Below are 25,511 nucleotides of genomic sequence, written 5' to 3'. Positions count from 1 at the left end.
CATTAAATCTAGTCAATAGAACAAGCATACTTTGTAGCATCAGGCAAGTACATAAATTAAGAAGAAACACTGCTGCGAACTTTTTGAAGTCTTTGGCTGGCTTCAGCCAAGTTCTACTAAAGTTTATTTCAAGCATGTCACTTCCAATATAGCACTTGCTTGAAAAGAGAAAGTAAAGAACAAACAAAATGCTAGAATTGATCAGCAGCACCGTTAAATGGAGACTCTTTCAATTGCAAGATCTGGCTTGCAATTGCTCACATTTAAATTTGTTTTTCCAACTGTATGCCACCTGCATCAAGCTGTAAATATACAATACCACAAAAGAAGTTAAGCATACCCCTCACGTGACTAATATACATAATTTGTGAAATGAAAAATATGCAAATGCTGTTTATCAAATTAAATTTCTTTCCTCAAAATATTTTATTTTGTGCATTTTTGTTTTAAAATTCCTAACCTTTCAGCAACAGAAAGCAAGTATACAAGCACCGGAATAATCCAAGCATACAAGTACCCTTATGAAAAGAGGTTTTCATGGTTTTAGCTACTCACGCTACATCAGTATTCGCATATCAGAATAACCACACTACCTGGCAAGCAATTCTAATCAAGAAATTCACAACTGTATCTGTATGCTGCTTATCAATTGGCTTGGAAAGAAGCGCATCAGCTCCTGGCAAGGACTGGCTACGTCCAAATACCTGTATGGATATAAAACACAGAAAACAAAGACAACATCATAAGAAGGCAAACAGCAAGAAGAATATAATTAAAAGAATTTTTAGAAGTATAGCGTTTAATTCAGGGTCATTCACGTTAACTGGGAAAACTAAATTGCATAGGCAGTGCAGGTTAAAACTTCTGAGTCTCTGAACAAAACCTGAATTTTTTCTTACAGCACTTATTGCTCCAGTAGCTGTCCTGAATCGTTTCACTTCTTGGCCAGAATCAACAGACAACCCTCTTTTAACAGCAGATGAGGTAGAACTTGCTCCTTCTCCTCCTGCACTTGGATCCATATCTGAATCTGGCTGAAATACCAGAAGTGTGTGTGTTAAAAAAGCATTTAACAGTGTAACAGTTCAATCTTTACTAGTTTATTTAGAATTCCTACCTGCTGGTCTTTAATTCTTTGCAATTCCCATTTAATAACTACTTCAGCAAGATCCACAGCTAATTTTCTTTGCTCTATCGTAACGCTGGGAGTGAAGCCCAGTCTCTGCATGGCACTAACCATATGCTGAACCAAGTGATGTCTCACTGGATAATAAACCTGAAAAGATGGTTTCACACACACATTAGCCAATAAACAAAGACAGTGTTAAGATAAAGTTAAAACAGAATGGTAAAACAGTCGTTAGCCCAGTTTCCCTAAATCCATAGTATGTTCAGGTTTTACTATCGGCAAAAGTAACCAGTGCTTTGAAAATAAAATTTTGGCTACAATTTTCACTATTGACTACTGATTTCAGGTACCCAAACGAAGGCGTTCTTTTTAAGATTTATTATTTCCATATGTCTGTCTCCCTCTTCTCCCCCAAGGACAAGTGATTCCAGTGTTTTACCAATTCTTTTGGGTTGCTAAAATTTCCATTTGAACACATTCAAATATTTTTTTCCAAAAGTACTAAGCCATCAATTCCTAAAATATAACTTATAAGTTACATTTTGAGTTCTAACTTCAATCACTATAAACAAATGGAAATTTAACAGAATGGTAGACTCGAAGTCATAATTATAATTAGCAGAGAAAACAAACAATATAAGCTTAGGGAAATGATACTGGAACAATACAGTATTCTACTTTTAGCAACCAGAATAACAATAAAGCCCATTCTTCCACTACTAAAAGAACAGCCTTGCATCCAAATTTAAACAAGTAAAATAGGATCTTTCTAAACTAAACTAAGCACTCCAATTTTCAAACAATAGACATTACTTGCATCACCAAGAAGCAACCCAGACAAAAAAAATACACACATCTATCAGCTGTTCTGTATTGGAACAATACACTGGTAGGTTCACTACTGACCTAAGGTCAGGTATATTTTTTGCTTAAACTAAATCGACATTTCAAATACTTGTGCTCCATGGGGAGCTTGTTTGGCAGCTCACAACGCTATACCAAGGAAGTTTTACAAATAGCTGAGATACAAAAGATGTTTTAGCAAAAAGGGAAAGCACAAAGAACAGAATCAAAAGTGAAAACACTTCAGAATGTGCTATATAATGTTAATAGTTGTATTCAGTTTTAAATAAATACCTACACAGACAGCTGATGACTTCTGAAATGAAGCCATTAATTTGGATTACGTCATTTTGTAATCAAGTTGTAGTTTATTTCCTTAGTATCTATGATACAGTAACTACCAGAATAATTAGTACAAGTACCTTGAAGTGTTGTACTATCAAGTGCAAAATATGTACTAGTTGGGGAACCGTATGACCCTCTTCCACAATGATTTTTCTTGTCCAGTGAGTCAGCATCTGATGTCCATCCTCCATTCGGGCAGGCACAGCCGGAGTCAGAATGGCCATCGCTTGCCTGACAATAGCTCGCGCTTCCATTGCATGAGCTTTCAGAAGACTATGAAAAACCTAAAAGTCAAGGTTTCTGGTTAACATTCATAGTATACATATTTACAAAAGTATGGAATCTATAAAAAACTACATGTATCTTCTAAATAACACCTTTTTTCTAGAGGCCTGCAGTTCAGTAAATATATGGTGGTACTTCATTAGGCATATACTTCTATATCCTCCACATTCCCTTTTTTTCCCTCCCTCTCCAGTGTCCAACTTCGTTATCCTCTGATCCCCACATTCAGTCTCAGCTGAAATTTATCTCTTTCAGATGAAGAAACATTACTGATTTTGTTAACTCAACCAAAAGGTTTTTTCGTTATGCCCTTTAGCCTCTCTTTTTTTCCCCCCACTTATCTTCAAACTTCTTTCTATACTTCGCGATCTCCAAATAAATTTGTATTAATATTTGGCTTGGTCCATCTGTACTTGCTTATGGAGGATGAATTTAATTTCTATGTGTATACTAAGTATCCAAAACTACTGTGCCAAATGTAGTTGGCAACCTCCTACCCCAACTCTGCATTAAAATAAAAAAAAAAGCACACTACAGAACTTATACCTTAGAGGTATGAATACTAGCACTGAGTCCATACCTGCAGAACTATCTTCTTATGTATGGCAAATTTTGCAATGATGTGTGCCAAAAGCAAATGTCCACTGTATTTACATGCTGGATCCACACACGCTTTGGACAGGAGGCATGGCCAAGCAAACGTCATCAGGCGTCGTAGTTTGCTATTCCGGTTTTTGTTATTGTCATGAATGTGATGTGGAGCATGTTCAACCAGCAGAGTGGCAAACTGCAAGAGATATATCCTGAGAGAATCCAGCATATCAGCCTGCTTTTCTGGATCAAGTACCTAGTTCCAGGAACAATGAAAAAAGAAAGGGAAGTGTGAGAAAATAATTTATTAATAACAGAAATCCTATTTTTGCTTGTTGAATGTTTGCTTTTTAAGAAAATAATTAAGTACTTAATAAATAACTAAACACTTCTTGAATGGAGTTTAAGAAATAGAAAACAGCATCCTAAGATGAAAACTTCTTAACAGTCAGTTTGATTTGTACTGGGGTTCAATGAAACCAAAGTAAATTACAAAGATGCTGATGGTCAACCACAGAAAATTTTGGTTATGAAAAGACTGGGATTACAGCCACTTAAGGCCCATGTCTAAAAAAAAGACATTTAAATTCTAACGATATCATTAGAAAATTAAAATTGCAGTCCAATCCTATTGATAGTTGGAAGACCTTGCAACAGTTCAAAATTATGATGTGATTTAACTTACTGCAATATTTACAAATAGCACAACAGTCAAATTGGGACTGAAAAGCCAAATGAGAGAAACAACTTCTTATTTTAATTTTCAAATGCTAATGTAAACACTATTACCTTTGTGATAAAAACACTAGTGATGCTTTCTGGATTATCTCCTTCTGGGTTTGGGGGTCCCAACAGCTGTTCACCTTCTCCCTTTTCAAAGCTGTACAAGAACGCAGGATTCAGGATGTGTTGCAGCACCTACAGAACATCAGCACAAAACAGTTACACTCAAATAAATACTGGACTCTTCTGGCAGCAGTCACCATCCTAGTATTCATACGCAAACCTGCATGTTAGAGACATTTTATTACAAATGGAAACTGTAAATAATACCTTAATAAACAGATGCACACATTTCTCCTTTCCCTCTTTCAAGTGCAAGGATTCTTAGAAAGCATAAACTAAAATAGTCAGCACTGAAAGCAAGATAAATTGCTGTCCCTGTTTATTATCACTCTTCTTCAGGTATGATATTTTCAAGTAAATGGCTCTGCCAATTATCAAACTCGTTGACATTTAAGTAAGTGAGTTTTGTTGCCCTAGTTCCCAAGAAGAAAATTAAATCTAAATACCAGACTACTTTGATCTAATTGCTTTAGTTACCTTGGCTTTGAGCTCATCTCCAAAGTTTGGGTCATTGAAGTCCACAAACCGAAAGAACAAAGCGCGTTTTTGGGGAATACTGTAGTTTTTAGGAATCTCTTCTTCCATGTACTCCTTTAAGAAAGTCATGTTGCAGAGAAAACGACCCGTAAAAGCCCGAAGTAACTGGAAGAGCAGCTCTATGTCACCATAATTCCTTCTGTAAAAACAGAAAAAGAAAAAGCTTCTTTTGGTAGTTTGTTGGTTTTTTTCCTAAACTATTATTTTCATGACTTGAAGAAACTAATACCAGTTTTAAATGAGCAGAGAGCCAAGAACAGGTAGTACCTGAGGAGGTCTGGTTTTAGAGCTAAAAGCAATATTATGAAATACATTAAACTTTCTCTTCATTAACTACTAATTTTAGTTAGTATGCCTGTTTATATTCATAATACTTTCAAATTTATTAAATAAATATACACAAGATATAGAAAATAAATGTTCTTACGTACTTGCAGTAATTCAACAAGCAATATGCTAACAGCTTAGGTTCTTTCCAATTTGTTGCAGCCATATTCTCCTTACGATGTCTCTCCTGAAAAGCTTCACTCACCCATACACGTTTCAGCTGATTCACCAAGGAATGCTGATTTGCTAACCAACATTCATCATTCTTAACAATAATACTTATGATCTGTCAAAACCAAAACAAGACAAATGCACAGTCAACATGCAACAGATCTGTTAGTGGAAACAATAGTATAAAAAGCACTTTTTTTCAGGTCAATTAAGGGTTCTAAAATAATCCAAAGTCAAACAAAAAGTAGTTTAGATCAATTCTTAAAGGACTGTTTTGTGCCTTTTTTTTTTTTTAAAGAAAGTTTTCCTTGCCATGTTTCTCTCTCGTATCACAGTTGATTAAAGAAAACTATAATTCAGTTGAAAGACTGTACAGAAGAGGCCTTTTGCTTTAGAGATTTTAACTATCCAACGAAGACCAACAAAAATAAATGAATACCTTGATAGCCTGAAACTGAAGATCAAGACGCAACGTGGTAGTGCTCGGAGAACCAGGTCTAACAGCTGCTTGGGTACCAACAGGCAACAAAAGAGTGATAAATCGATTTGGATTAGCTGCCAGTACATCTCGTAGAGGTTTGGCATCTCTATGTTTTAAGAAGCTCTGACAAAAGGAAGAAATAATTTTAATAATGACCTTTAAAAGCAAAAATATCAAGAAGATACATCATCCTGTAGTTTTTATATTCATCACTGAAGTTATAGAGGTTACATTTTATTTATTCATGTATATAAAAAAAGCTATACAACTTCAGCGATAAGGCATAAAATTAATAGCTCTAGACCAACAAATATAAAACAGAGAACAGGCAGAATAAGGCCATGCTTAAGTACTATAAGGTCATACAGACAAAACAAAACAAAACAAAAAACTTGTAAAAGATCACAAACATGATGAACCAAAAGTATTTGAAGATGAGGTTTTTTTCCCCCTCTCCTCTGCCCCTACCACTTACCATAAACATTCTGCTCCACTGTGGATCATTTAAAGTGGCTTCCATCATGAACAGCTCTACAGTCTGGGATGGATGACGTGTCAAAAATTTTATCAGAGGTTCCCTGAATGGACTGCCAGCCTGTAAGATTCAAAATGCTTAAATTAAAATTGCGGAGTGCAGAATTTTTGTCTACTAATTTACTAGCACCCAGAGAGATATTTTTAAAAATAAAAAAAAAGCAGCACTAGTTTTGGCATTTATGCAGATATAAAACACTCAGAACTTTCATGATTAGGATTTACTGATAATATCAAAACTTTCTTTTAAGAAAGTAAGGCAAACATTAACAGTCCTAAGAGGACTGGAGGGCATTTTTTAAAGCAAATATTTATATCATACACTCTTTCCAATATGTGGAAAATTCATGGCATATTTACAAATAACATACAGCAAAAATATCAGCAATGTTAACTTCCACTTTTACCTCAATCAACATTGCTCTTTCTGTTTTCATCACAACTTCCAGCAGAGGTTTAACCAATGTCTGAGGGGCAGCTGGGATAAGATGAAATAGATTTATAATTGCTGAACAAATCTTCATTTCCTACAGGTAGAAAGAAACATAATTAAATTAATATTACCAGTTAAATAGATTACCATAGTATCATACATGCTACTATTTTTTCCTCTCTACATCAGCAGAGCCAGCAAGGGTTAACATATATACAATATCTACTTACCACGATTCACAGAATCACAGAATTTCTAGGTTGGAAGAGACCTCAAGATCATCGAGTCCAACCTCTAACCTAACACTAACAGTCCCCACTAAACCATATCCCTAAGCTCTACATCTAAACGTCTTTTGAAGACTTCCAGGGATGGTGACTCCACCACCTCCCTGGGCAGCCTGTTCCAATGCCTCACAACCCTTTCAGTAAAAAAGCTCTTCCTAACATCTAACCTAAAACACCCCTGGCGCAACTTTAGCCCGTTCCCCCTCGTCCTGTCACCAGGCACGTAGGAGAACAGACCAACCCCCACCTCTCTACAGCCTCCTTTAAGGTATCTGTAGAGAGCGATAAGGTCGCCCCTGAGCCTCCTTTTCTCCAGGCTGAACAAGCCCAGCTCCCTCAGCCGCTCCTCGTAGGACTTGTTCTCCAGGCCCCTCACCAGCTTCGTCGCCCTTCTTTGGACCCGCTCAAGCACCTCGATGTCCTTCTTGTAGCGAGGGGCCCAAAACTGAACACAGTACTCGAGGTGCGGCCTCACCAGAGCCGAGTACAGGGGGACGGCCACCTCCCTAGCCCTGCTGGTCACGCTGTTTCTGATACAAGCCAGGATGCCGTTGGCCTTCTTGGCCACCTGAGCACACTGCTGGCTCATATTCAGCCGACTGTCCACCATCACTCCCAGGTCCTTCTCTGCCTAGCAGCTCTCCAACCACTCATCTCCCAGCCTGTAGCTCTGCTTGGGGTTATTGCGCCCCACGTGCAGGACCCGGCACTTAGCCTTGTTAAACTCCATGCAGTAAACTTCATGCATACGATGTATGGAATAAAGTTCTCTTATGGAACTTTGCCATTCCACTTGCAATATCATGCTTTCATTTTATTTTTTGTCAGAAAAGTGATATTTTACAGACAAGAACTAAACTCTGCGTAATGATAATGGTGATGAGGGAGTTGCAGAGCGCTCACTGCTGCACTACACCAAGTAGCTCGTGCATCAAAAAGCCAAATCTTCCTTTCTAAACAATTTCTCACATACAACCCACAACCCCAGACTCGAAATGAAGAACAAGACAGACAGCTTTCTCCCAGCACTGCTCAGTACATCTTGCAAACAGCTGGCCACTCTGGAGCAGAGTCAGCTCTCTTCTCCCACTACATATTCTCCCCCTAGATAATAAATTCTCTTAAGTCCAAAATAATATTAGGCTTTTGTTTCATTGTGCAATTTAAAGTGAACTACATTTCAGTTAATGAGATGGTGCATCTTCTTCAGTAAGAAAAGGCAGGAAAAAAAAAAATCCATCCTTATCCCTCTAAAACTCATTTCTAGTAAACAGTATGTAACAAAATAGGTACCACATACATTGCATTTCCTCAACCGAATTTACAAAGTATTAGGCCCCACCACTTTAACATGTTCTGCCTACACAAAACCCCCAAGACTACTCTCATATATTGAGGCATAAACACATACAGAAGACTTAAGCTTTCATAGAAACTGAAAATCCTGCTCTTCCTAGTAAAAACACGTTTCACATCCTGAACAGCAACTGTATCAAAATGATTCTGCCACAGACAAACATAAGACAATTCACAGCACTGCACTCAAAGGCACAATGCACTCTGCCCAAAATACAACAATAAAACTAACATCACAGTTAAGAATAAAAGTAAATCAAAAATAAAACATGAAAAACAAAACACAACAACAAAGAACTTCCTGGTGCCTCCACTGAGTTTCTCACCTCTACCCCTTCCACGGCAGGCTGAACCAAAACAGAAGTCACAGCATGAAAAGAAAAAGCCCACAAAAAATATCAAGTAAACAAACAAACCAGCATATGCTATTCTTCAGGCTGCAGTCAGAGACTGACCTCAGTAGGGTTATTTTCTCACCTCAAACTGAAAGCATGGAGACAATAAACTTCTCAGACACTCTGAATTGCTCTCCTAAGAGCTCTCCTAAGAATTAGGATGAAAAGCATCCTTTTTTCTACTTGTATATTGTTTATACATAGCTTCCCAAGTATGTCTAACAGATAAAAAGATATTAGAGATGATTAAGTTAGGGGAAATCAATCTTCTAGCATCTTCACAGACAAATTTGTCCAACATTGATCATGAAACAACTGTCGATATTTGAACTACCAAGCTACACTCTTACTAATAAGCTGTAACGCAGAATTTCCACCGTGGTGCCACTGTTCATGAGAAGGAGAGTCTGAAGCAACTACCTACTCAAAATTAATTTCTTACAGTACTGAACATGACCTAAAAACTAGGTTTCTCCTTGAGGAGGTGGAGAAGAAGAGAAGAAGGAATTTAAATGAAAGATTTCAACCATCAGGCCAATAAATTAGATCTCATCTCTACTTAAGCTGTTATGTCCTAATTTGTTCACTTATGTAAACAGGCAAGGCACAATTCAGCAACACAGAAGGACTGTCACAACATTATTTAAGTGAATGAAGAACTTAGTTGTTCTGGCAATAACTGTGAATCTTTACAACAGTTGTTAATTATTATGCCATTCTAACTGAGATGGCTAAAGCTTTTACATTATCTAGAAATGCTATTTGCATATACAGACTTGTTTCTTAGACATTTTGGATGTAGACCATTCCATTAAGAGGCCTTGCTGACTAGCCACTACGTGCAGCATGCTGAAGAAGAGCATAACAACGACAGTATCACCGCCCAATGGCACCTTCGTTACGTGCTGCTGCAAGAGAGATGAAAATTCTTCAGGTCAAAGAAATTATTGTAATAGTGCTCATTTCAGCTGCCAAATAAAAGGGTTTCCTGGTACACACAGCAGAGAATGGTGATCACCTCCTACTCTAATCACTCAACCCAAACAATACGACCTACTTCAGGAGCTCTCCCCATCACTGCTTTTATGTGAGTATTGCAGATTTTGGAATCTCAGTGCAGGCTCAATATGGCAAGTGAAAGGCCAGCTGCAACTAAGTGTACCCACTGGTTTTACCATCCAAGTTTTTCCAGGTTTATAAGATACAATTACAGAAGCAGTACTCATACATATGGAGATTTGAACACAGACTGCCGGATCATTGGTATGAAGATCACGTTGTCTGTGTGATCTCCACATTCAAGAAGGCAGTCTGTGACTGCCTTCAGTTTCCTACAGTTTCTACTCTTAAAGAATCTTTAGAGCAACAACTGGGGAAAAAAAGTAGCATTTCAATTAGCTTTGCAGCCACACAATTCTATCTGAAACCATTTTCAGACTTCTCCTTCAAGACTTGAGGGTTTGTGTTCCTCAAGTTTCTGATGTGCACTTCCCCCTTAACACATTTTAAGCCAACACTTAATAATAAAAAAAATCACGTTTAGAAGACTAAACACACAACTACACAGAAAACATGAACAGAAAATATTAAATGCAAAAGAATTCACCATTAAATGTTATTTAGTGACAAGTAAAAACTGTTTTACAGGTGCCGCATTGTGGTTAGAAAGACTATTGCTACATGAAGATCTGCCAGACACCTGTAATCACCATGTTTGTGTAAAAATCAATCCTAAAAGAAGAATATGAAGGCCTTACAACTACTCTGACCCAACTAAAACATTAGTGATTAACTGGGAAATGTGCAGTTTCTAAATTTAAGAAACAAATTCTACTCCATTAGAGGAACTCTAGGTCAAATATAAAGACTGCATTCAGATTTAAAAGCTCTCTTTGCAATCACAGGAAAGAGTAATGAAAAAACACTAAGGCAATTCCATGTTCTGAGAAAAAAAAAAAGCCAATCTATTTTCATTCTAATTTGAGAAACAAAGAAATTAATACAACTCCCCCCAATGTTTCAGTAGTTGCAATAATACAGCTCTACATATATATTAAATTATTAATAAAGTCTTGATATAATTAAAGGACTTCTGGTAACCTACATGAAAACACTCTGAAGCAGGAATTCCTTTAAGTGCAGTATTGCTGAAGAACACACTGTACCGTCATTAAGTTGACAATGGCTTAATGCAATCTCCCATTTACAGGAAAATCTGTCATCTCACAGTTCAACATTGAGACCATTGACTTGGGTGGATGAGAGATTTTGATGTGATCTCAGCTGGTAAACACTGAATTTGTTTTTCACAAATTATAAGTAAAATTAACCGGGATATTATTATTTCACAAAATTTTCAAAAGACTGTTATGAACATCAAACATTAGCGAAAAGAAAGGGATAATGCTGCTGAGCTCATCATCTACTCCAGTGATAAAAATTCTAAGCAGAAAGAGCTGAAAAAAGAAGTCAGTGAGCAGTTCCCACACCAAGCAGTACAGAATAGGCTCCACAGTTAACTGTTCCCAGCAGGTAGAAAACTCTTACTAAAATTTGTAAGATACAATTAGTAACATTGTAACATGACACATATGTAAGTTCATTAGCTTGTAACAAAACATCAGTTTGCAATCAGTTATGGCAGCATTTACAAGTGAGTGAGTTCTGCAACTCCTAAACATTAGCATTGTTTATTTCTTCTTTGTCTTCCCACATAAAAGCATTCATTAACTTACATTTCCATCACTCCTCTGTCCACCTTTGTGTGTAATAACTACAACTTCCATCCATTTACGCAGGTGTTGCTATCAAAAAAGACAATTAATATTATTCTTCTAATTATACCATTCCATTTTAGCAAGTGACAGCATATACTTCAAGAAAAGAAAGAGGCAGAAATGATTGTTTGAGGGAAACAAAGGGAAAAATGATTAGTTACTTTTGTTCCCTCAGATTGAAAAGTAAACTGTATGGTTTCAAATAGTAAATTAACAACTTTAAATACTTTCAACTCCTTCCAAACTGAAAAGGTAGGAATATCACCTAAAAAAAGCTGTTATTAATCTATATGCAATTAGAAGACTGAGTTTTGGGTGTGAAATGTATAGGCATCTTTCTCACATCAAAACCATGGCACTCTCCTGCTAGGAGAGTGCAACAGGGGACTGCTAAAGATTTTTATTAGAATATACCTAGAAACTTTATTTTTTAATTTAAATCTAAAGCACTCTACAGGAACAGCAAATGCTGAAGTTGGTACCAATTCAGTTTTTATATAGAACAAGCAAATATGACATTTAATGATTAAAAAAAACCTTTTAGCTCTCAATATAGTTTTACCACTAGCAACTGAAACTAGAATCTGAAACTGAAAGTCAAGTATGTTGACTTCTAAAGGTTGCCTCAAATTCTCTCCACATTCAAGAAAGCAAGGCTTGTGAGACTACATACAATAAGAAGCACAAAAATTTGAAGTCAGATAGGCAACGATGATAGGCTTACACCTGTTCAATTATTTGCTACATACATGTACATATAAATATTTAAATAGCCCTGGCAAAAGAATAGAGACTTTCCATACACACACTTTAAAAATTGAAAATGAAGTAAGAAAGGAAATACCTTCCACTAAAATGGACTTAGCCTGATAGGAAGTAAAATGCATATTCAAGGGATTACTTAGTATATTATGCTGCTGGCATCATACTTAGAAAGAAGTATGACCAAGCAGACCTTAATATAATGAGGTATTACTTCACAAGACGAGAACACCTCTTAAATTTTCGGTTTAGCAGTTCTTTAGAAATTAAGACAAACTTTAACCAAGTAAATGTTTGAAGATACTCATTTTTCCTATTAATTGTAAAACAAAAACATTTTACTTGAAATTTATACATCAAGTCACTACTGAATTGTTCTTTGGCTTAAAAAATACTAGTACGAGTTAAAAGACAATTTGAAGGATCAGAAAAAACAAAAACACCACAATACTTGAGTGGGCTTACCATCATTTGATCACAGAATTTATCATTAAAAGAGTTTGGAAAAAGTCTAGTGACAGATGTCAGACGATTCACAACGTTTAGTGTCAGGCTTCGATAGTCCCCCAGCATCATAAGCAACGGCCTCATGTGTGTATGAATTTGATCAACTTCTATTGTAGCTCCTTCCAAGAACTGCAAGAGAGTATAGGTTTAAAATACATCACAGAGCTTAGTGACTTCTGTGCAAGCAACTTACTTGAAATAATTTCTGCTGACTTCATTATTTTCTTTAATTTTGTACTTTCAGAATGCAACAGTTTGAAAGATATTTATTACTAGAAATATATGCAATGGAAAGATGGAAAACACTTTAGTATTCTTGATGTACTGCGGGATATTCCATGAAACAATCAAACAGGAGGCCTTAATTACAGACAAGGATTGAAAAATTGCCATAGTTATAACTGAAATTTACAGTTATAGACAAACTCCCTAGGCACTACTTTATTAACAAATGGCTGTGAATCTGGATGAAAGCAATGGAGCAAATGTCTGTTAAAATCCACACGCATCAGTGAGAAACATAAAAGGTGAGAGAAAACCTGGCTGCAAGCAGCCAGACAGAATATTTCCTGTTATAATTAAACATCCTGTGGGCATTGATTTATCACAGGAAAAGGTGGTAGAAATGATTAGAAAAATCTCATACCAAACGCACAGGTCAGAACAACCCTTAGTTGCTACACCTCTTACCTCTCAACTGAACTGTACTGTCAGCAAGTCCTAACTAGTCAGTACTTTTCCTTTCATGACCAAAGTAACATGAAAAGATGAGACCTGATCTCTAATTAGTCAACAGCCTAAGAAAATGTAAACCACCAGCATTACTATACTGACATTCCCTGTGACATACCATCCAGTTTACACCTCATTATGAAGAGGCTGTAAGCATTTTTATCATCATTTTCTACACATGAAGGAAAGGTATCAAGTCTTATAAAATCTTGCTGAAGTAGAATTAGGTCTATCTACCATGCTGCATGTCATAATGAGAGGACATCCTTTTCCCCATCTTTCCAGCTTTTCTCACATTATAGCCTAGCATCCACAGAACAGATGCAGCATAGCACCATTACTAATTCTGGCCCTAAATAGTACACAGATGGTGCCGTCCCTTAAGGTAACTGCAATACTGTGATGCAGAGCTTAACTCTGCCATATTGCTTCCATTTCCAAAACCAACCATGTCTCTACCAATTCTTTTGGGAACAAAGAGTAAACACAAGAAAAGCTTTTACAATAAAGCCAGACACGCGCATTTGTGAAACTGCTAAGAAAGGCTGATGCATCTTCCCAACTTTCCCAAGAAGATCTGTAACCGAGACATAAAGCAGAGAGACCACGAGACTTGAAAGCAACATTGTTTTAATGCACTTACCTTTCTCATGCATGCTTCTCCTGCCTCCTGCAGTTCATTATTTGTTGAATTAAGTGCCTTGAAAAGTGCAGCAATAATTTTCTCTCTTGACTGAGGTAAGTAATTGCAGGCAGCTAGAGCATCTGCAAATATCAAAGTAAATTTCTCTTTGCTAACTCAATTTCAGAAAGAAAGGAAAAAAAGTAATTCTACATTTATTCTTTTCAAGCTTCTTTTACTTCATCTTAAATTACATACCGCTAAAGCCCAGAATGCTTTGCCAAAAACAACAGGCATCATAAAACAAGAAAAGACTGGAAAGTCTATTAACAGAGTTTTAGTTTTCCTAATCCTATATAACATAATTAGTCTAAAAATATTTTGGGTTAATTTCAGAAACTAAATCTTACTCATTAAGGAAGCAGCAATACTTCCCATTATTCTCCATTAAACTGTGACCTCTAGAGAGCAGTCATCAGTCTTCAAGCTCTCAAGTTTTCTGCTGATCTTGGGAAGAAGATTGCCCTTTGCTCACAAGGACACTTATCTACATCTAATTTTGTTTATGAACTTTCACTTACTTAATGCAGCAATGCGAAGAGGTACAAGTGATGGAAGACTTTTGTAACAAGGTAGCTTCATTAAGGCATTATCTTCAGCCTCACATAAATTCAAGAGCTAGGGAAAAAATAAACAATCATTTTAGCACAGCATTATGAATGACGGTTGAAACAGTATTATCAGCCATCCTTTGAGCCTTGTTTCCTTAAAGACACAGGTTTACTCAAATTACAATCCCCAAACTTCACCAACAGGCAAAAATTCTACTTGAAATTAGAGTGTAAGTTTCCATGAAAACTGATGGTTAGCCAGAGGCAAGAGAACCCACTAATAATGCCACTAAAGAAAAGTCAGGCAAAACTTAGTGTTTTTACAATTTGCCAAAACCTAGCAGGTCTATTTGCAAACATGTTGCACATATGGTACAGGGTGTAAAAGAACGTCTACAGAAAAGTTTGCCTCCTGAATGGCAGCAAAATACTGAAAATACTGAGTACAGGGGTAAGAGAACAGATGGAGATTAAGAGGAAAGAAATGTACTGAAAATGTCTTCAGTAATTCATATGGTCATGGGTCACTGCCCTGAGGGACAGTTCTTTTCTGTAGAACCCTCTTTGCAGAACAGTATTTTCAAAACACGTGTATGTTTCTGTTAGAAAGCACTGAACAAGTTGGAAAGAAAACAATGCAAGTTAACAATGCCCAAGCTATGTCTATATCCAAGAACATTATTACAGTTGAGATCTTCACAAAATCAATACATCACTCTCACCTTTATAAACATTTTTTGACACTTTGTCTTAAGGAACAAAACGAAGGTCCTCTGCATGGACAACTATATCCCATACTTGCCTTGCTAACTGCAATTGCTGTTGGTATCAAAGCCCTTAACTTACATTTGGGCAATACTGCTAGGAAACCAAGTGACTAGACAGTTTCTCCACATTAAATCCACATACTAGGGTTTCGCTTTTATATCTGATTTTATCCAAGCATTTAGGGACTCAAAAACCTTAACAGAAAATGTATATATTTTGGTGGTAGGACCATTGGTATCATATATATGCTGTGCATAAAATAAGCTTTAAAAATTAAAATCAGGGCTATTAGGACTAGGAATGTAACATGAAGATTTAACATGTTAGAACATTCTACTTAGCTCAGAGCTAGCCATTCTACTTAGCTCAGAGCTTAGTCATAAAGGCAGACAACTTCATTGGTCCACATTTCAAAAGGCAAATTCTTCATTTCCAGGGAAAGTTTAAAATACATAGAGAAAAATGTATTTGCAGCAATAAGAATTCTGACACCATCGTTACTTCAGAAGCTACATTCAAATACAAGAACATAAAAAGGAAGTACCTCTGTGTAGAAAACCTTGTGTTCCACGACATTTAAATCCATTGTAAACAACCGAGGTTGCAGGGTTGTGCAAAATGTATTCCCCTCCATCAGTCCGATCTGGGCATTTGCAGGTTGATGCCTAAGTAAATGCTTTTTAGGAGGAACCATGTCTTGGAGGACCTACACAATGCAATTTCAATTACCAAATTAACACCATATTCAAATGATCCCATACACCTAGCCACTAATACAACATTAGGTATGACCACGTTTCTATTCATTTGCTACTGAGGCTCCAGATATACCTCTTTAGAGATCACTAAGCAAGAAGAAAAAATGTTTCTCTGATCTAACTGAATTCAGTCAGGGAAAAAACTCAGGGAAAAAATCTCCAAATATTACATATCCTCTGTGAACAGATCTATGGTTGTTTATAACTTCACATAACTTCATAAACATTTTTAAAAAGAAATTCATAGACTCAAGCATTTAAAACATTCAGGTCCAGAAATGAGTATTTTAAGCTCCTAAAACATCAGAAAGGAGAGACATTCAGGTAAGTTTTTTTCCCCCATTACAGCAACTTTTCACTCTCCTCCATAAACACCTTAACAATATAAGGTATCAGCTGGGCGGCTTCTCTGTATGTTCCCAAATTGCAATAGTGAGATCTATAATTTTATATGCTGTGGAGGCCTTTAGGGCTTATGTATGTTTATACTAGCTTTTCAAGAGAAAAAATGCTATCAGCTAGCAAAAAGTGATTTCAACCAGCTTTGATCTGCATAGTCTTTCTGGATATGCCTCATACTTAGATATAAAACAGCAAACACAGGTTCAAAATAAAGTATCTATCCGGCCTGCCATCTGATTGGTAGTAGGATGCACAACCCATAACTTCAGGAAGTAAATCACTATCAATGCTGGATAAGTAATGAGGCAGTACTCCAGCCACAGTGTATTTTAAACAATGAAACACAGTAAATGACAAACATATGCTATCAAGCCACTAAGAACTTAATTCGCTAAGGTGAGAAAACGCACTCAGAAAGGCATTTTGAAAAGTCGAACTGGTTAAACAACTTTAGACACGCTTGGACTTCCATTAAGTATTTCTGCTTACCTCTTTGTGTGGCTCCATAATCACAGTGACGCTTTTTCCAGTGACCTGTGCAAGTACTTGTAAAGAATGCATAGCCTGTTTTCTCACAGTAGAGTTTGGAGAGGTTACTTCTCGAACTAGATCATGTGTCACATGATGGAAAGACTTCTCCTGTGCTGCTAGGATTTCTTCTGTTTTTTCTTCATCTTTTAAAGGAGTTGCACATCTAATCAAAAGCTGTTCTAGTGTGGTCTTTGCCATAGCAACCGCTCCATTGGAAACCTGAAGTATCATGGATTATTTTTATTTTTTATAATTTTTTAAAGTACAGAACAAAAATAACAAATCTACACACTACTCAACAACAAACTCTGCACTTGTCTGTGATGAATCCTCTGGAAAGGGCACATATTCAACTAATCTTCCCACCAATCTTCCCAAAGCTGTGAGTTGCAATGAGTGAAATCTAAGAGCTGGAACACCTTAGCAGTGGCGTCACCATATGATTCACAACTGAGAAAAGATCAAGAAGCCAATTCTCTAGGTATCTGTAACTACATACAGCTTTTTAATAAGATGAACACCTTCAAACTAAATGCAGTCCAAGTTACAGTAAATCTAGAGATCTTTCACTAATCTAAATGAGACTCGTATATTTCTACTCTGAATTGAGCAAATGCAATTATTACAGAAATGATACATTTTGAAATTAAGTAAAATCAAGATCAGAAAAAGCTCAATTTGTGTGAATTAAGAAAAAAAAAAAAGCTAGTTTCCCCCACATTACTTGATATAATACATTCATCCTTCACCTCTCCAGTTAGATCCATCATAACAAAGAGAAGCGCCTTCAGGAAAGTCTGCTGGTTCTGGAGGACCCAAATTAGTGGAAGCCGTTCCATAAGAAATTTAATTGACACCACGCCTCCTAGTTTAGCATACCAAGCTTGTTCGTAGCAGCAAGCACACAAACGTTCCACAATGTAGGAAAACAAGGGAAGCTGACAAGCCTGGAAAAAAAAGAATTCTTTCAGTTTGTTTTGTCAGCTCACTGGTATTTTCTGAAATTTTAGAAACAAAATTCAGCTGTCTGAAACTAGATCATTTAATCATACATTTTTTCTAAATAAGAAAATTATGCATAGTATTACCCTTTCCTTTGACCCCAAGATGATGCTTGCAACATCAAATATCACTGCTAGAGCCACCTCTCCTATTTTGCAGAGCTCCTTCTCCTCATAAGCCATGCAGATTGCTATGGCATCAATAAGCACCAAGGGATCCATGCCTTTCGACCCATTTTCTTCGCTATGAAACATGGCTGTGCTAGGCTGGCTTCCAACCTGATAGCACTGCAGCAGAAAAGGACCTGTAATTTGTATAGGGAGAGGAGGAAGAAAAAGATAAGACAATGGATATTGAAATATGAATAGTCTTTCAATTAAATTTTACTACTTTTCTGACTAGAGGATGGCAAAACTAGTAAGCAATGTGTCAATTTGCATATAAATGGATTGTAAGGCATTCTTCACTCTTAGAAGAAAAAAAGATTACATCTACTTGAATATTTTCTTCTATACACTACATTACACACTGCAGAGGCTTGCTAAGAAGATTTAATTAGAATGAAGAAACTTAAGAAATTCAGATTATATTAATGCACGTCCTACAGTCCAACTCCAAACAAGAAGTTTACTTCATAGGTAGAAGACGCTGCAGTGCTTTGCATTTACTTAGTTCCTCTAATAGTCCCTCAAAATTGCAAGCAAAAACAACCCAATTAAAAACCACCTGCAAAAATAATGGCATCTAAGTCACACAAATGCTCTGGAGATATACACTGTTCCAAACCCTATTTGTTTTATTTGCTTCAGCATTTTAAGAGTATTATTAGGTGATGTTTTTGAAAACTTGCTTAACAATTTTCACTGCTCTATTATTAGTTAAAAATAATTCAGCCACAGAACAAAACCCAACACATCTACCCAGAATATCATGACATACTTGTTATAATAGTTAGTAGCGTTAAGTAAAAAACTTCACCCCTCTCATGACCACAAGATCTTTAGGCCACTTCACTTACCACACTGCTGAGCTACTGCCACCATTGTATAATGGCGGATCAAGCTGGCTACAAAAGGCAGAGCACTTGGTCTCAGATCTTTGATGACTGCTGACATGAATGCCCCTGTCAAAGCCTGCTCAAATGTTTTACGAGCTGGAGTATCCTGAGCTTTGTACCGATGCGAAATAATTACACTGGGTATGGACTTCTCAGTAAAGCTGAAAGACAAAATTAAGTTCATTATAATCCTAAACTTGGCAGTATTGGCAGCTCAACCATGAACATCAAGTACTTGATTTACAGTTTGCTCTTGATATCAAACTCCTTTTCCACCTCCCATTTTCTCATCACTTTGATAGAGCTAGACCGGTTCACTCAGTTGGTATTAATTTTGTCAACCACTGGTCTCAAACATGATGGATAGCTCAATTTCTTCATGAACATTTAAAGCCAGTGGTTCAGAAGAAGCCACATATATTCCAAATAATAGGTATACAGGCTTCACACTGCAACTCAATTACAGAATGTCATTTTCAATATTTTGACATTTTCCCTTTTTTAAAATGACATTTGATTTTAATCTTTCAAGACTGGAAGATTACTTATCAAATCACTGCCCCAACAGAACCTATTCATTGCAAAACTATATTTATGTCAAGTCTAACAAGTCCCAATTATAATAGCAACTATGCTCTTTAGCAACACTTACTATACTGCAACTCAAAGTCAGCACATACTTTGTAGGCAAAGATGTGAAAGTTGTCTAAAAGGAATGAACTTTAGTATTGATGACTCAAATTTTGAAAGATGTAAAAAATAAAAAAAAAAAATCCTTAACTGCCCTAAGACAAACAAAATCATACATCAAAACCTATCCATCCATAAACATCAGCTGTGTGTATGTGACTATGCTACAGACTGGTCACTAAATGGAAACTAAATTTTGCATCTCTTTCCCTTTGGTAAAAAGTTAGAAGCACATACAAAACATCACAATCTTTTTTTTGAAACACTATTAAACATCAGAACACTCAAATTTCTTAAATATATTAAACTACAATTAAATTTATAAGAAACTGTCTTGTCATATCTAAAGATTGTGCATTGGACTGTGAGTAGGGGAAGAAAATTAAAATTTGGAACATTAACAGATGTTATTTGCATTAAATAACATGCAGACAAAACCAAGAGGAAGATTTGAAAAGTCCTGCATAAATTTAAAAGGAAGCAGGATAAACCAAAAGGTAAAAACATCATGCAGAATACATTGTTTAGACTAACCATTCTCTCTAAATAGGTTACTCTAAAGACACTATAAATTTTACATACACATTTACGTTTAAAGAATTGTCATACTTGGGATGTGCCAGAAGTTGATATAATGCATGCTTATTATCATCCAAGCTCATCATAGCTACTAAGAAACACTTGATTACTTCCCAGGCTTGCCTTCGATAATACGGCTCTGTGTTAGCACTCTTCAAGCAGTCCAGAGCAGTTTCAATTGCCTACAATCAAGAAAGAAGAAAAAAGATAGTAATAAAACACTATTTCTTAGTATTTATTATAAAGTGATTAATCAAGGGAACAGTATTTTTAATACATAATCACTTAAAAAGCACTTACAATTTAGACTGCCCAAATTAAGAAATACAAAGAATGCCTGACATCAGTGGAATGATGATTAGCAACTCCTGAAACAACTTTTTGCATTTTTACCTGCAAAGTCTGACAACTCAAAAAATAAAACAAAAATAAAAATAAACCAACAAAACAAAAAGCAAATACAAGGAAGTGTGTTTATATTCTGTTTCTTCATTACAGAATAAATGAATTAGAAATCTCTGTCTAACTCAAGGGATATCAAAACATATTCAGGTGTGTGTGAGGTCCTAAAAACTACTTTTAAGTATGCAATTTTTATAATGTTGAATATTTATTAATTCAAATCTGGAATTGAAGGCAGACATAGCACACATTTGATCAAGTATTTTTTTTTTTTACTTTATAAGCAAACAAACTTTCAAAAAGTCTGTAACGAAGGAAAACTGAACAAGGTAACTTCTTAGCATAGATTATGCCCTTAGTTCTCAAAAAAGTCCTTACCTTTTCCATAGGGAGCTGAATAGATGCTTTACAGTCTGAAAATTCTATTGTAATGCTGGGTCCTTGAATTTCTGTGACCACATATTGTAGTTTCTGTGATTCCTTTAACATTTTCCTGTTACTTCCACCAAATTTACCAAGTACGCGATAAGCCACATGAGAAATGCTGTCTGCAGGATTGCGCAGTGTACGCCACAAGGCCTGTATTTTTAAATATGACATGGTCAGAACAGCCTCACTTCACAATTTTTCAACTTATAATGTATAAAAATAAAAAATAAGAACCAAGCAAAACATTTATTCTTTTATCTAGGTACTATCTATACAACATAACCTCCAGGAAAAGAAAAATATCTATATGGAATAAAAACAGTAAGTTCACAACAGTTAAACTGTAAATAGATAGTCCTAAACACAATTCTGGATTAGGCTAATATAATCAGATACAAAATCTTTGCAATACTGAAATGTAATTTTGTATTTATGGTTAATATTAGATGGACAACGTCATTAATTTAATTAAAAACAGAACACTAAAAAAACACCACAATGGGCCAAGTTAAATAACCTCAAAGAGCTAGTTTCAACATCTAAAAAGAAAAAAAAGGCAACGCAGACTATATGCTAGCACTATTAGAGGAAACAGCCACATTTAAAACATTGTTCCAAATTTCAGCCATGCCATCTTCACTGGATATGTAAGATTGTAGTTAGTTGTCAATCACAATATGCTGAAAGCAATTAGTTTTGACTGTCGTTTTCAATAAGTTATCAATTTTTAAACACTTTCTGTACTATTTAATCTTAAACATAGCAATGTTCTTCCTACTGAGTCCCAATTCTTAATTTTAACCTCTTAACAGGGGGTATAGAAGGAAAGATTAATTCGCTTTTAAATTTTTCAGAATTTTCAATTTAGCAGCATAACACCAAATGGTGTTTTAAACTCAAATCAGACAGGCATGGTTCTCACAACAGTTTTTTCAAGTTTTTATAAGCAAAATTTCACATAAAATTCTAATATTTAGTGAATCAACGACCTCTTGTGGTTTAACAGGATACAACACATTTACCTGCATAAGCTCAGCCCGAACTGGTTGAATATGGTCATACAGAAAGTCTGGCTGCAAGTTGTCCACACACAATTCAAGAGTTCTTAAGCCCTGGCTAACCAGGGTTTGAGATCCGTTGAGAGCCGACACCAAGGGATCCATCAACATTGGCAGGTAAGGGAGCAATGAGCTCAGACGAACTGGCACCGTGAGGCAGAGCTCTACAAACAAGTCCTTCATGTGTTGTTTATGAAGACCACTTTGCAACATATTAAGTCCTGAAAATCATTGATAAATTACACATTCAATAGGAAATAACAGTCCATAGTTCATTGCTCAAAAACTTCTATTTCCTATACTTAGAATAACCTGGCAATTATGTGAAGTCCATATCTCTAAAGAATGTATTTAGAAAATATATTCATAATTACAACTTCCATCTACGCATTTTATGCATTGAATGTTTTTGTAGGTACATGCATATACAGAAAGAATATCTATGCATACACTGAAATTTAACATTAAATACATGTTAAAATACAGTAGCTTTTGAATACAGTACAAGAAAATAAAAAAGAAAAAAGATTGTTGACCCAAACCTTAATTTTGTATCAATTTAAAAAATTCACACGGAGAAAATTGTTTTAAAAATATCTGGATTCTTGAAAATGAACATGAAAGGTGTATGGGTCATTCACTGTCCCATACACACTAAACACATTCCCCAACTTACTACACAAACAGAGCAGGAAGATTTCATATATTCCACAAACACAGCTAGCAGCTTTACACTGACACGCATTTTACACAATGAGTTATACATAACATACATATTTGATAGCTACAATAAAAATTGCCCCTGCAAGTTTCTTGATTCTAAATCATGTGCATTTACATTTCAAAAGTGCTTTGTGTAACTTCAGATGACAGAAGACAGACATACGCAAAGTAAACCCAAGAATTTCACTCTCCTGAAATTGCTCTCATTTAGGTTGCCCGTAGGTTTAAGTAGTTCTGCATCCTTCCTAGGTCACCTCCAATATCTCTGGATGATAGCCCTTGTAAGCATATATGCTAATTTAATCAAACTGATTCATATTTCCATTTCTTTTTGGAAACTGACACTACTCGCATTTATATTTAACATGCACCAGCAGATGTACACACATCCTCAACTCCAGGAGAGCCAGAGCTTGTCTGTAACATTCCTCCCTTAATATTGGTGATGGCCCGGCAACCTCACTTCTGCTACTATCCTTACACCTCACTCTTCATGCTAATAAAATTACCCATTGCAAAACATGAAATAAACAAACACCCAGCAGTCCCAAAAGAGAAAGCAGAAAACAAGCAGCAGAAGTTGTGAAGCAGCCAGAACTATGGAGCCTGAAGCAGCTGAGAGTAAATCCAAGATATTTAATCAAGTGCTAAGCTCAAAGTCAGCAGCTACTTATCGGAGTTAGGGCTTTGTGGTTTTGATGTTTGTTTTTTAATTACATAATATAACTTTATTACTAGTATTCACATAAAAAGATCAGAAACTGGGCAGGGAAATAAAGGTATTGCTCTACCTTGCAGTAAGTTTGGTAACAGCGGCAAGAATTCTTGATATAACAGATCGTGACTGCCTCCTCCAATAGATCTGAACAGTGCTCTGAGCAGCAGGAAATAGTTATAGGGCTCTTTGGCAGTCTGTGCAAGTTCCATAGAGCTGTTCACAATCTTGTGTAAATGTGGCTATAAAAAAAACAAAGCTTTAAGATTAATAAATCATCAATTTTATCATCATTGCAGTGTAAGAGTTTAGCATGAGACAAGATTTTCAGATCAAAAACCTTTAGTTATTCCAAGTAATGTGATAACACCCTAACTTTATAACCACTCAAGGAATTGTTAAAAAGTAAATCTGTTATTTGAACAGCACCAAGAAACAATAGTATTCTTTTGTTAATTAAATGCTGCTTTCACATTAGCCGAACAACCAAGTCTATTTGCTACTCTAAGCACTAATTGTATTAAAACAAAAAACCTTCTACAAATCTGATGTAATGAAACAGATTTGCTCCAGAGAACATAAGGATTGTAGCATAAATGTCAGAACAACAACAGAAGACATTTCACAATATTAGTTTACTCCAGATCTAACTTCATCATTAATTCTTAAATGTTGTGAATGCTAAAAGTTTACTTTAAAGACTAACTTTACAAGGAAAAAACAGTTACAGAACCAAAAATTAAGACTCAGTGGCCTTTTAGAGCAGTGGACATTAACAGTTTGCAGGCAGGAATCATTAAAATCAGTTGCTAAACACAAAGATTCTCCCATATCAGGTAGAAACAGTGACACAATTCTGGATTTTTATTAAGATCTAGAAGTATTCTACATTGCTATGCAAATGCTGCAAACAGCCTTCATCATTCAATTAAATTGTCTAGCCAAGGCCCATATCATCAATCCTGATGAAACAAAAATGTAACAAGCATGAAACTGTGAAGCTAGTAAATCACATCCTTTAAATTGGATCTCCAGCTTATAAAATCCAAATGACCTCAATTCTAAGGCCAAAGAGAAGAATTTAACTAAGATTATAAGAATACTGCATCATATTAGTTATGATTATTGCTTCACATTACTTTCATCATTCAAAGAAACAGGGAAAATCATTGTATCTACTGTGTTCTACACAGAAAACAACTACTGAACTAATCCTGCTATGGCAAATCATTAAGAAAAGAAAATATATAGTTATCAGTATCAGACATTGTGTTTATTTAAAGGTAGGGAGAAAAGAAACGGAGGGTCACGTTGTGGGAAGGAGCAGTGTTCTAATACTATTGTGAAGTTTTTCTGTATACAAGCAGCTGTCACTTGTACAAAAAAGCACTCTCTTGATTCAAGCTCAGAATAGTGTTTCTAAGCTCAACGAAAGAGATGATCCATTTTCAACATAAAAAATAGATTTTTTGAGTAAACAAACACATTAATAGAAAAATAGAATTCCTCGATGCAAACTTTTAAACACGACAAAAATATATTTTTAACTCGAGGTACATGTCATCACTGAACATAACATAAAATTAACAAGATTAACTTAAGGCTTTTGATTAGACTGGCATCTCTTTTTTGTCTGTTGGTTAATATGGAAGAACAACAAAAAAAAAAAAAAAAAAAAACACCTATCTTGACTGTTAAGTTACAAAGATTCGTGACCACAAGCATGATTCCGTTATTTAGACTCAGAATTAGCACATCACTTTAGTTTCAAACGTTCACATAAACTCTTATAAGTAGGGCAACAATGTTACTTGGTGTTTGAACAG

General features: G+C 35.8%; 1 protein-coding gene across 11 annotated transcripts in view; it reads right to left on the bottom strand.

The window, feature by feature from the left end:
• The window catches only part of TRRAP (transformation/transcription domain associated protein), a 92,616-nt gene that overhangs the window by 50,629 nt on the left and 16,476 nt on the right, over nt 1-25,511 (bottom strand). For 6 of the 11 annotated variants that reach the window (XM_072023766.1, XM_072023765.1, XM_072023770.1 and 3 more), the window contains 24 exons: nt 23,762-23,927; nt 22,212-22,468; nt 21,139-21,339; nt 20,362-20,540; nt 19,051-19,250; nt 18,119-18,336; nt 17,780-17,977; nt 16,989-17,249; nt 15,884-16,045; nt 14,542-14,638; nt 13,982-14,103; nt 12,565-12,735; nt 11,296-11,364; nt 6,497-6,616; nt 6,031-6,150; nt 5,514-5,678; nt 5,008-5,189; nt 4,517-4,715; nt 3,983-4,111; nt 3,183-3,449; nt 2,395-2,601; nt 1,118-1,276; nt 900-1,034; nt 594-704 (listed from right to left, as the gene is read on the bottom strand). In XM_072023766.1, the coding sequence (XP_071879867.1) occupies nt 594-704; nt 900-1,034; nt 1,118-1,276; nt 2,395-2,601; nt 3,183-3,449; nt 3,983-4,111; nt 4,517-4,715; nt 5,008-5,189; nt 5,514-5,678; nt 6,031-6,150; nt 6,497-6,616; nt 11,296-11,364; nt 12,565-12,735; nt 13,982-14,103; nt 14,542-14,638; nt 15,884-16,045; nt 16,989-17,249; nt 17,780-17,977; nt 18,119-18,336; nt 19,051-19,250; nt 20,362-20,540; nt 21,139-21,339; nt 22,212-22,468; nt 23,762-23,927 (4,095 nt within the window). The remainder of the gene's footprint in view (nt 1-593; nt 705-899; nt 1,035-1,117; nt 1,277-2,394; nt 2,602-3,182; nt 3,450-3,982; nt 4,112-4,516; nt 4,716-5,007; nt 5,190-5,513; nt 5,679-6,030; nt 6,151-6,496; nt 6,617-11,295; nt 11,365-12,564; nt 12,736-13,981; nt 14,104-14,541; nt 14,639-15,883; nt 16,046-16,988; nt 17,250-17,779; nt 17,978-18,118; nt 18,337-19,050; nt 19,251-20,361; nt 20,541-21,138; nt 21,340-22,211; nt 22,469-23,761; nt 23,928-25,511) is intronic. The other 5 variants (XM_072023774.1, XM_072023769.1, XM_072023771.1 and 2 more) reach the window with 1 other exon arrangement.

Source organism: Anas platyrhynchos, chromosome 15 (assembly GCF_047663525.1).
Source record: "Anas platyrhynchos isolate ZD024472 breed Pekin duck chromosome 15, IASCAAS_PekinDuck_T2T, whole genome shotgun sequence".
In the NCBI taxonomy this organism is placed as follows: domain Eukaryota; kingdom Metazoa; phylum Chordata; class Aves; order Anseriformes; family Anatidae; genus Anas; species Anas platyrhynchos.
This window is presented reverse-complemented; position numbering and strand designations above follow the sequence as displayed.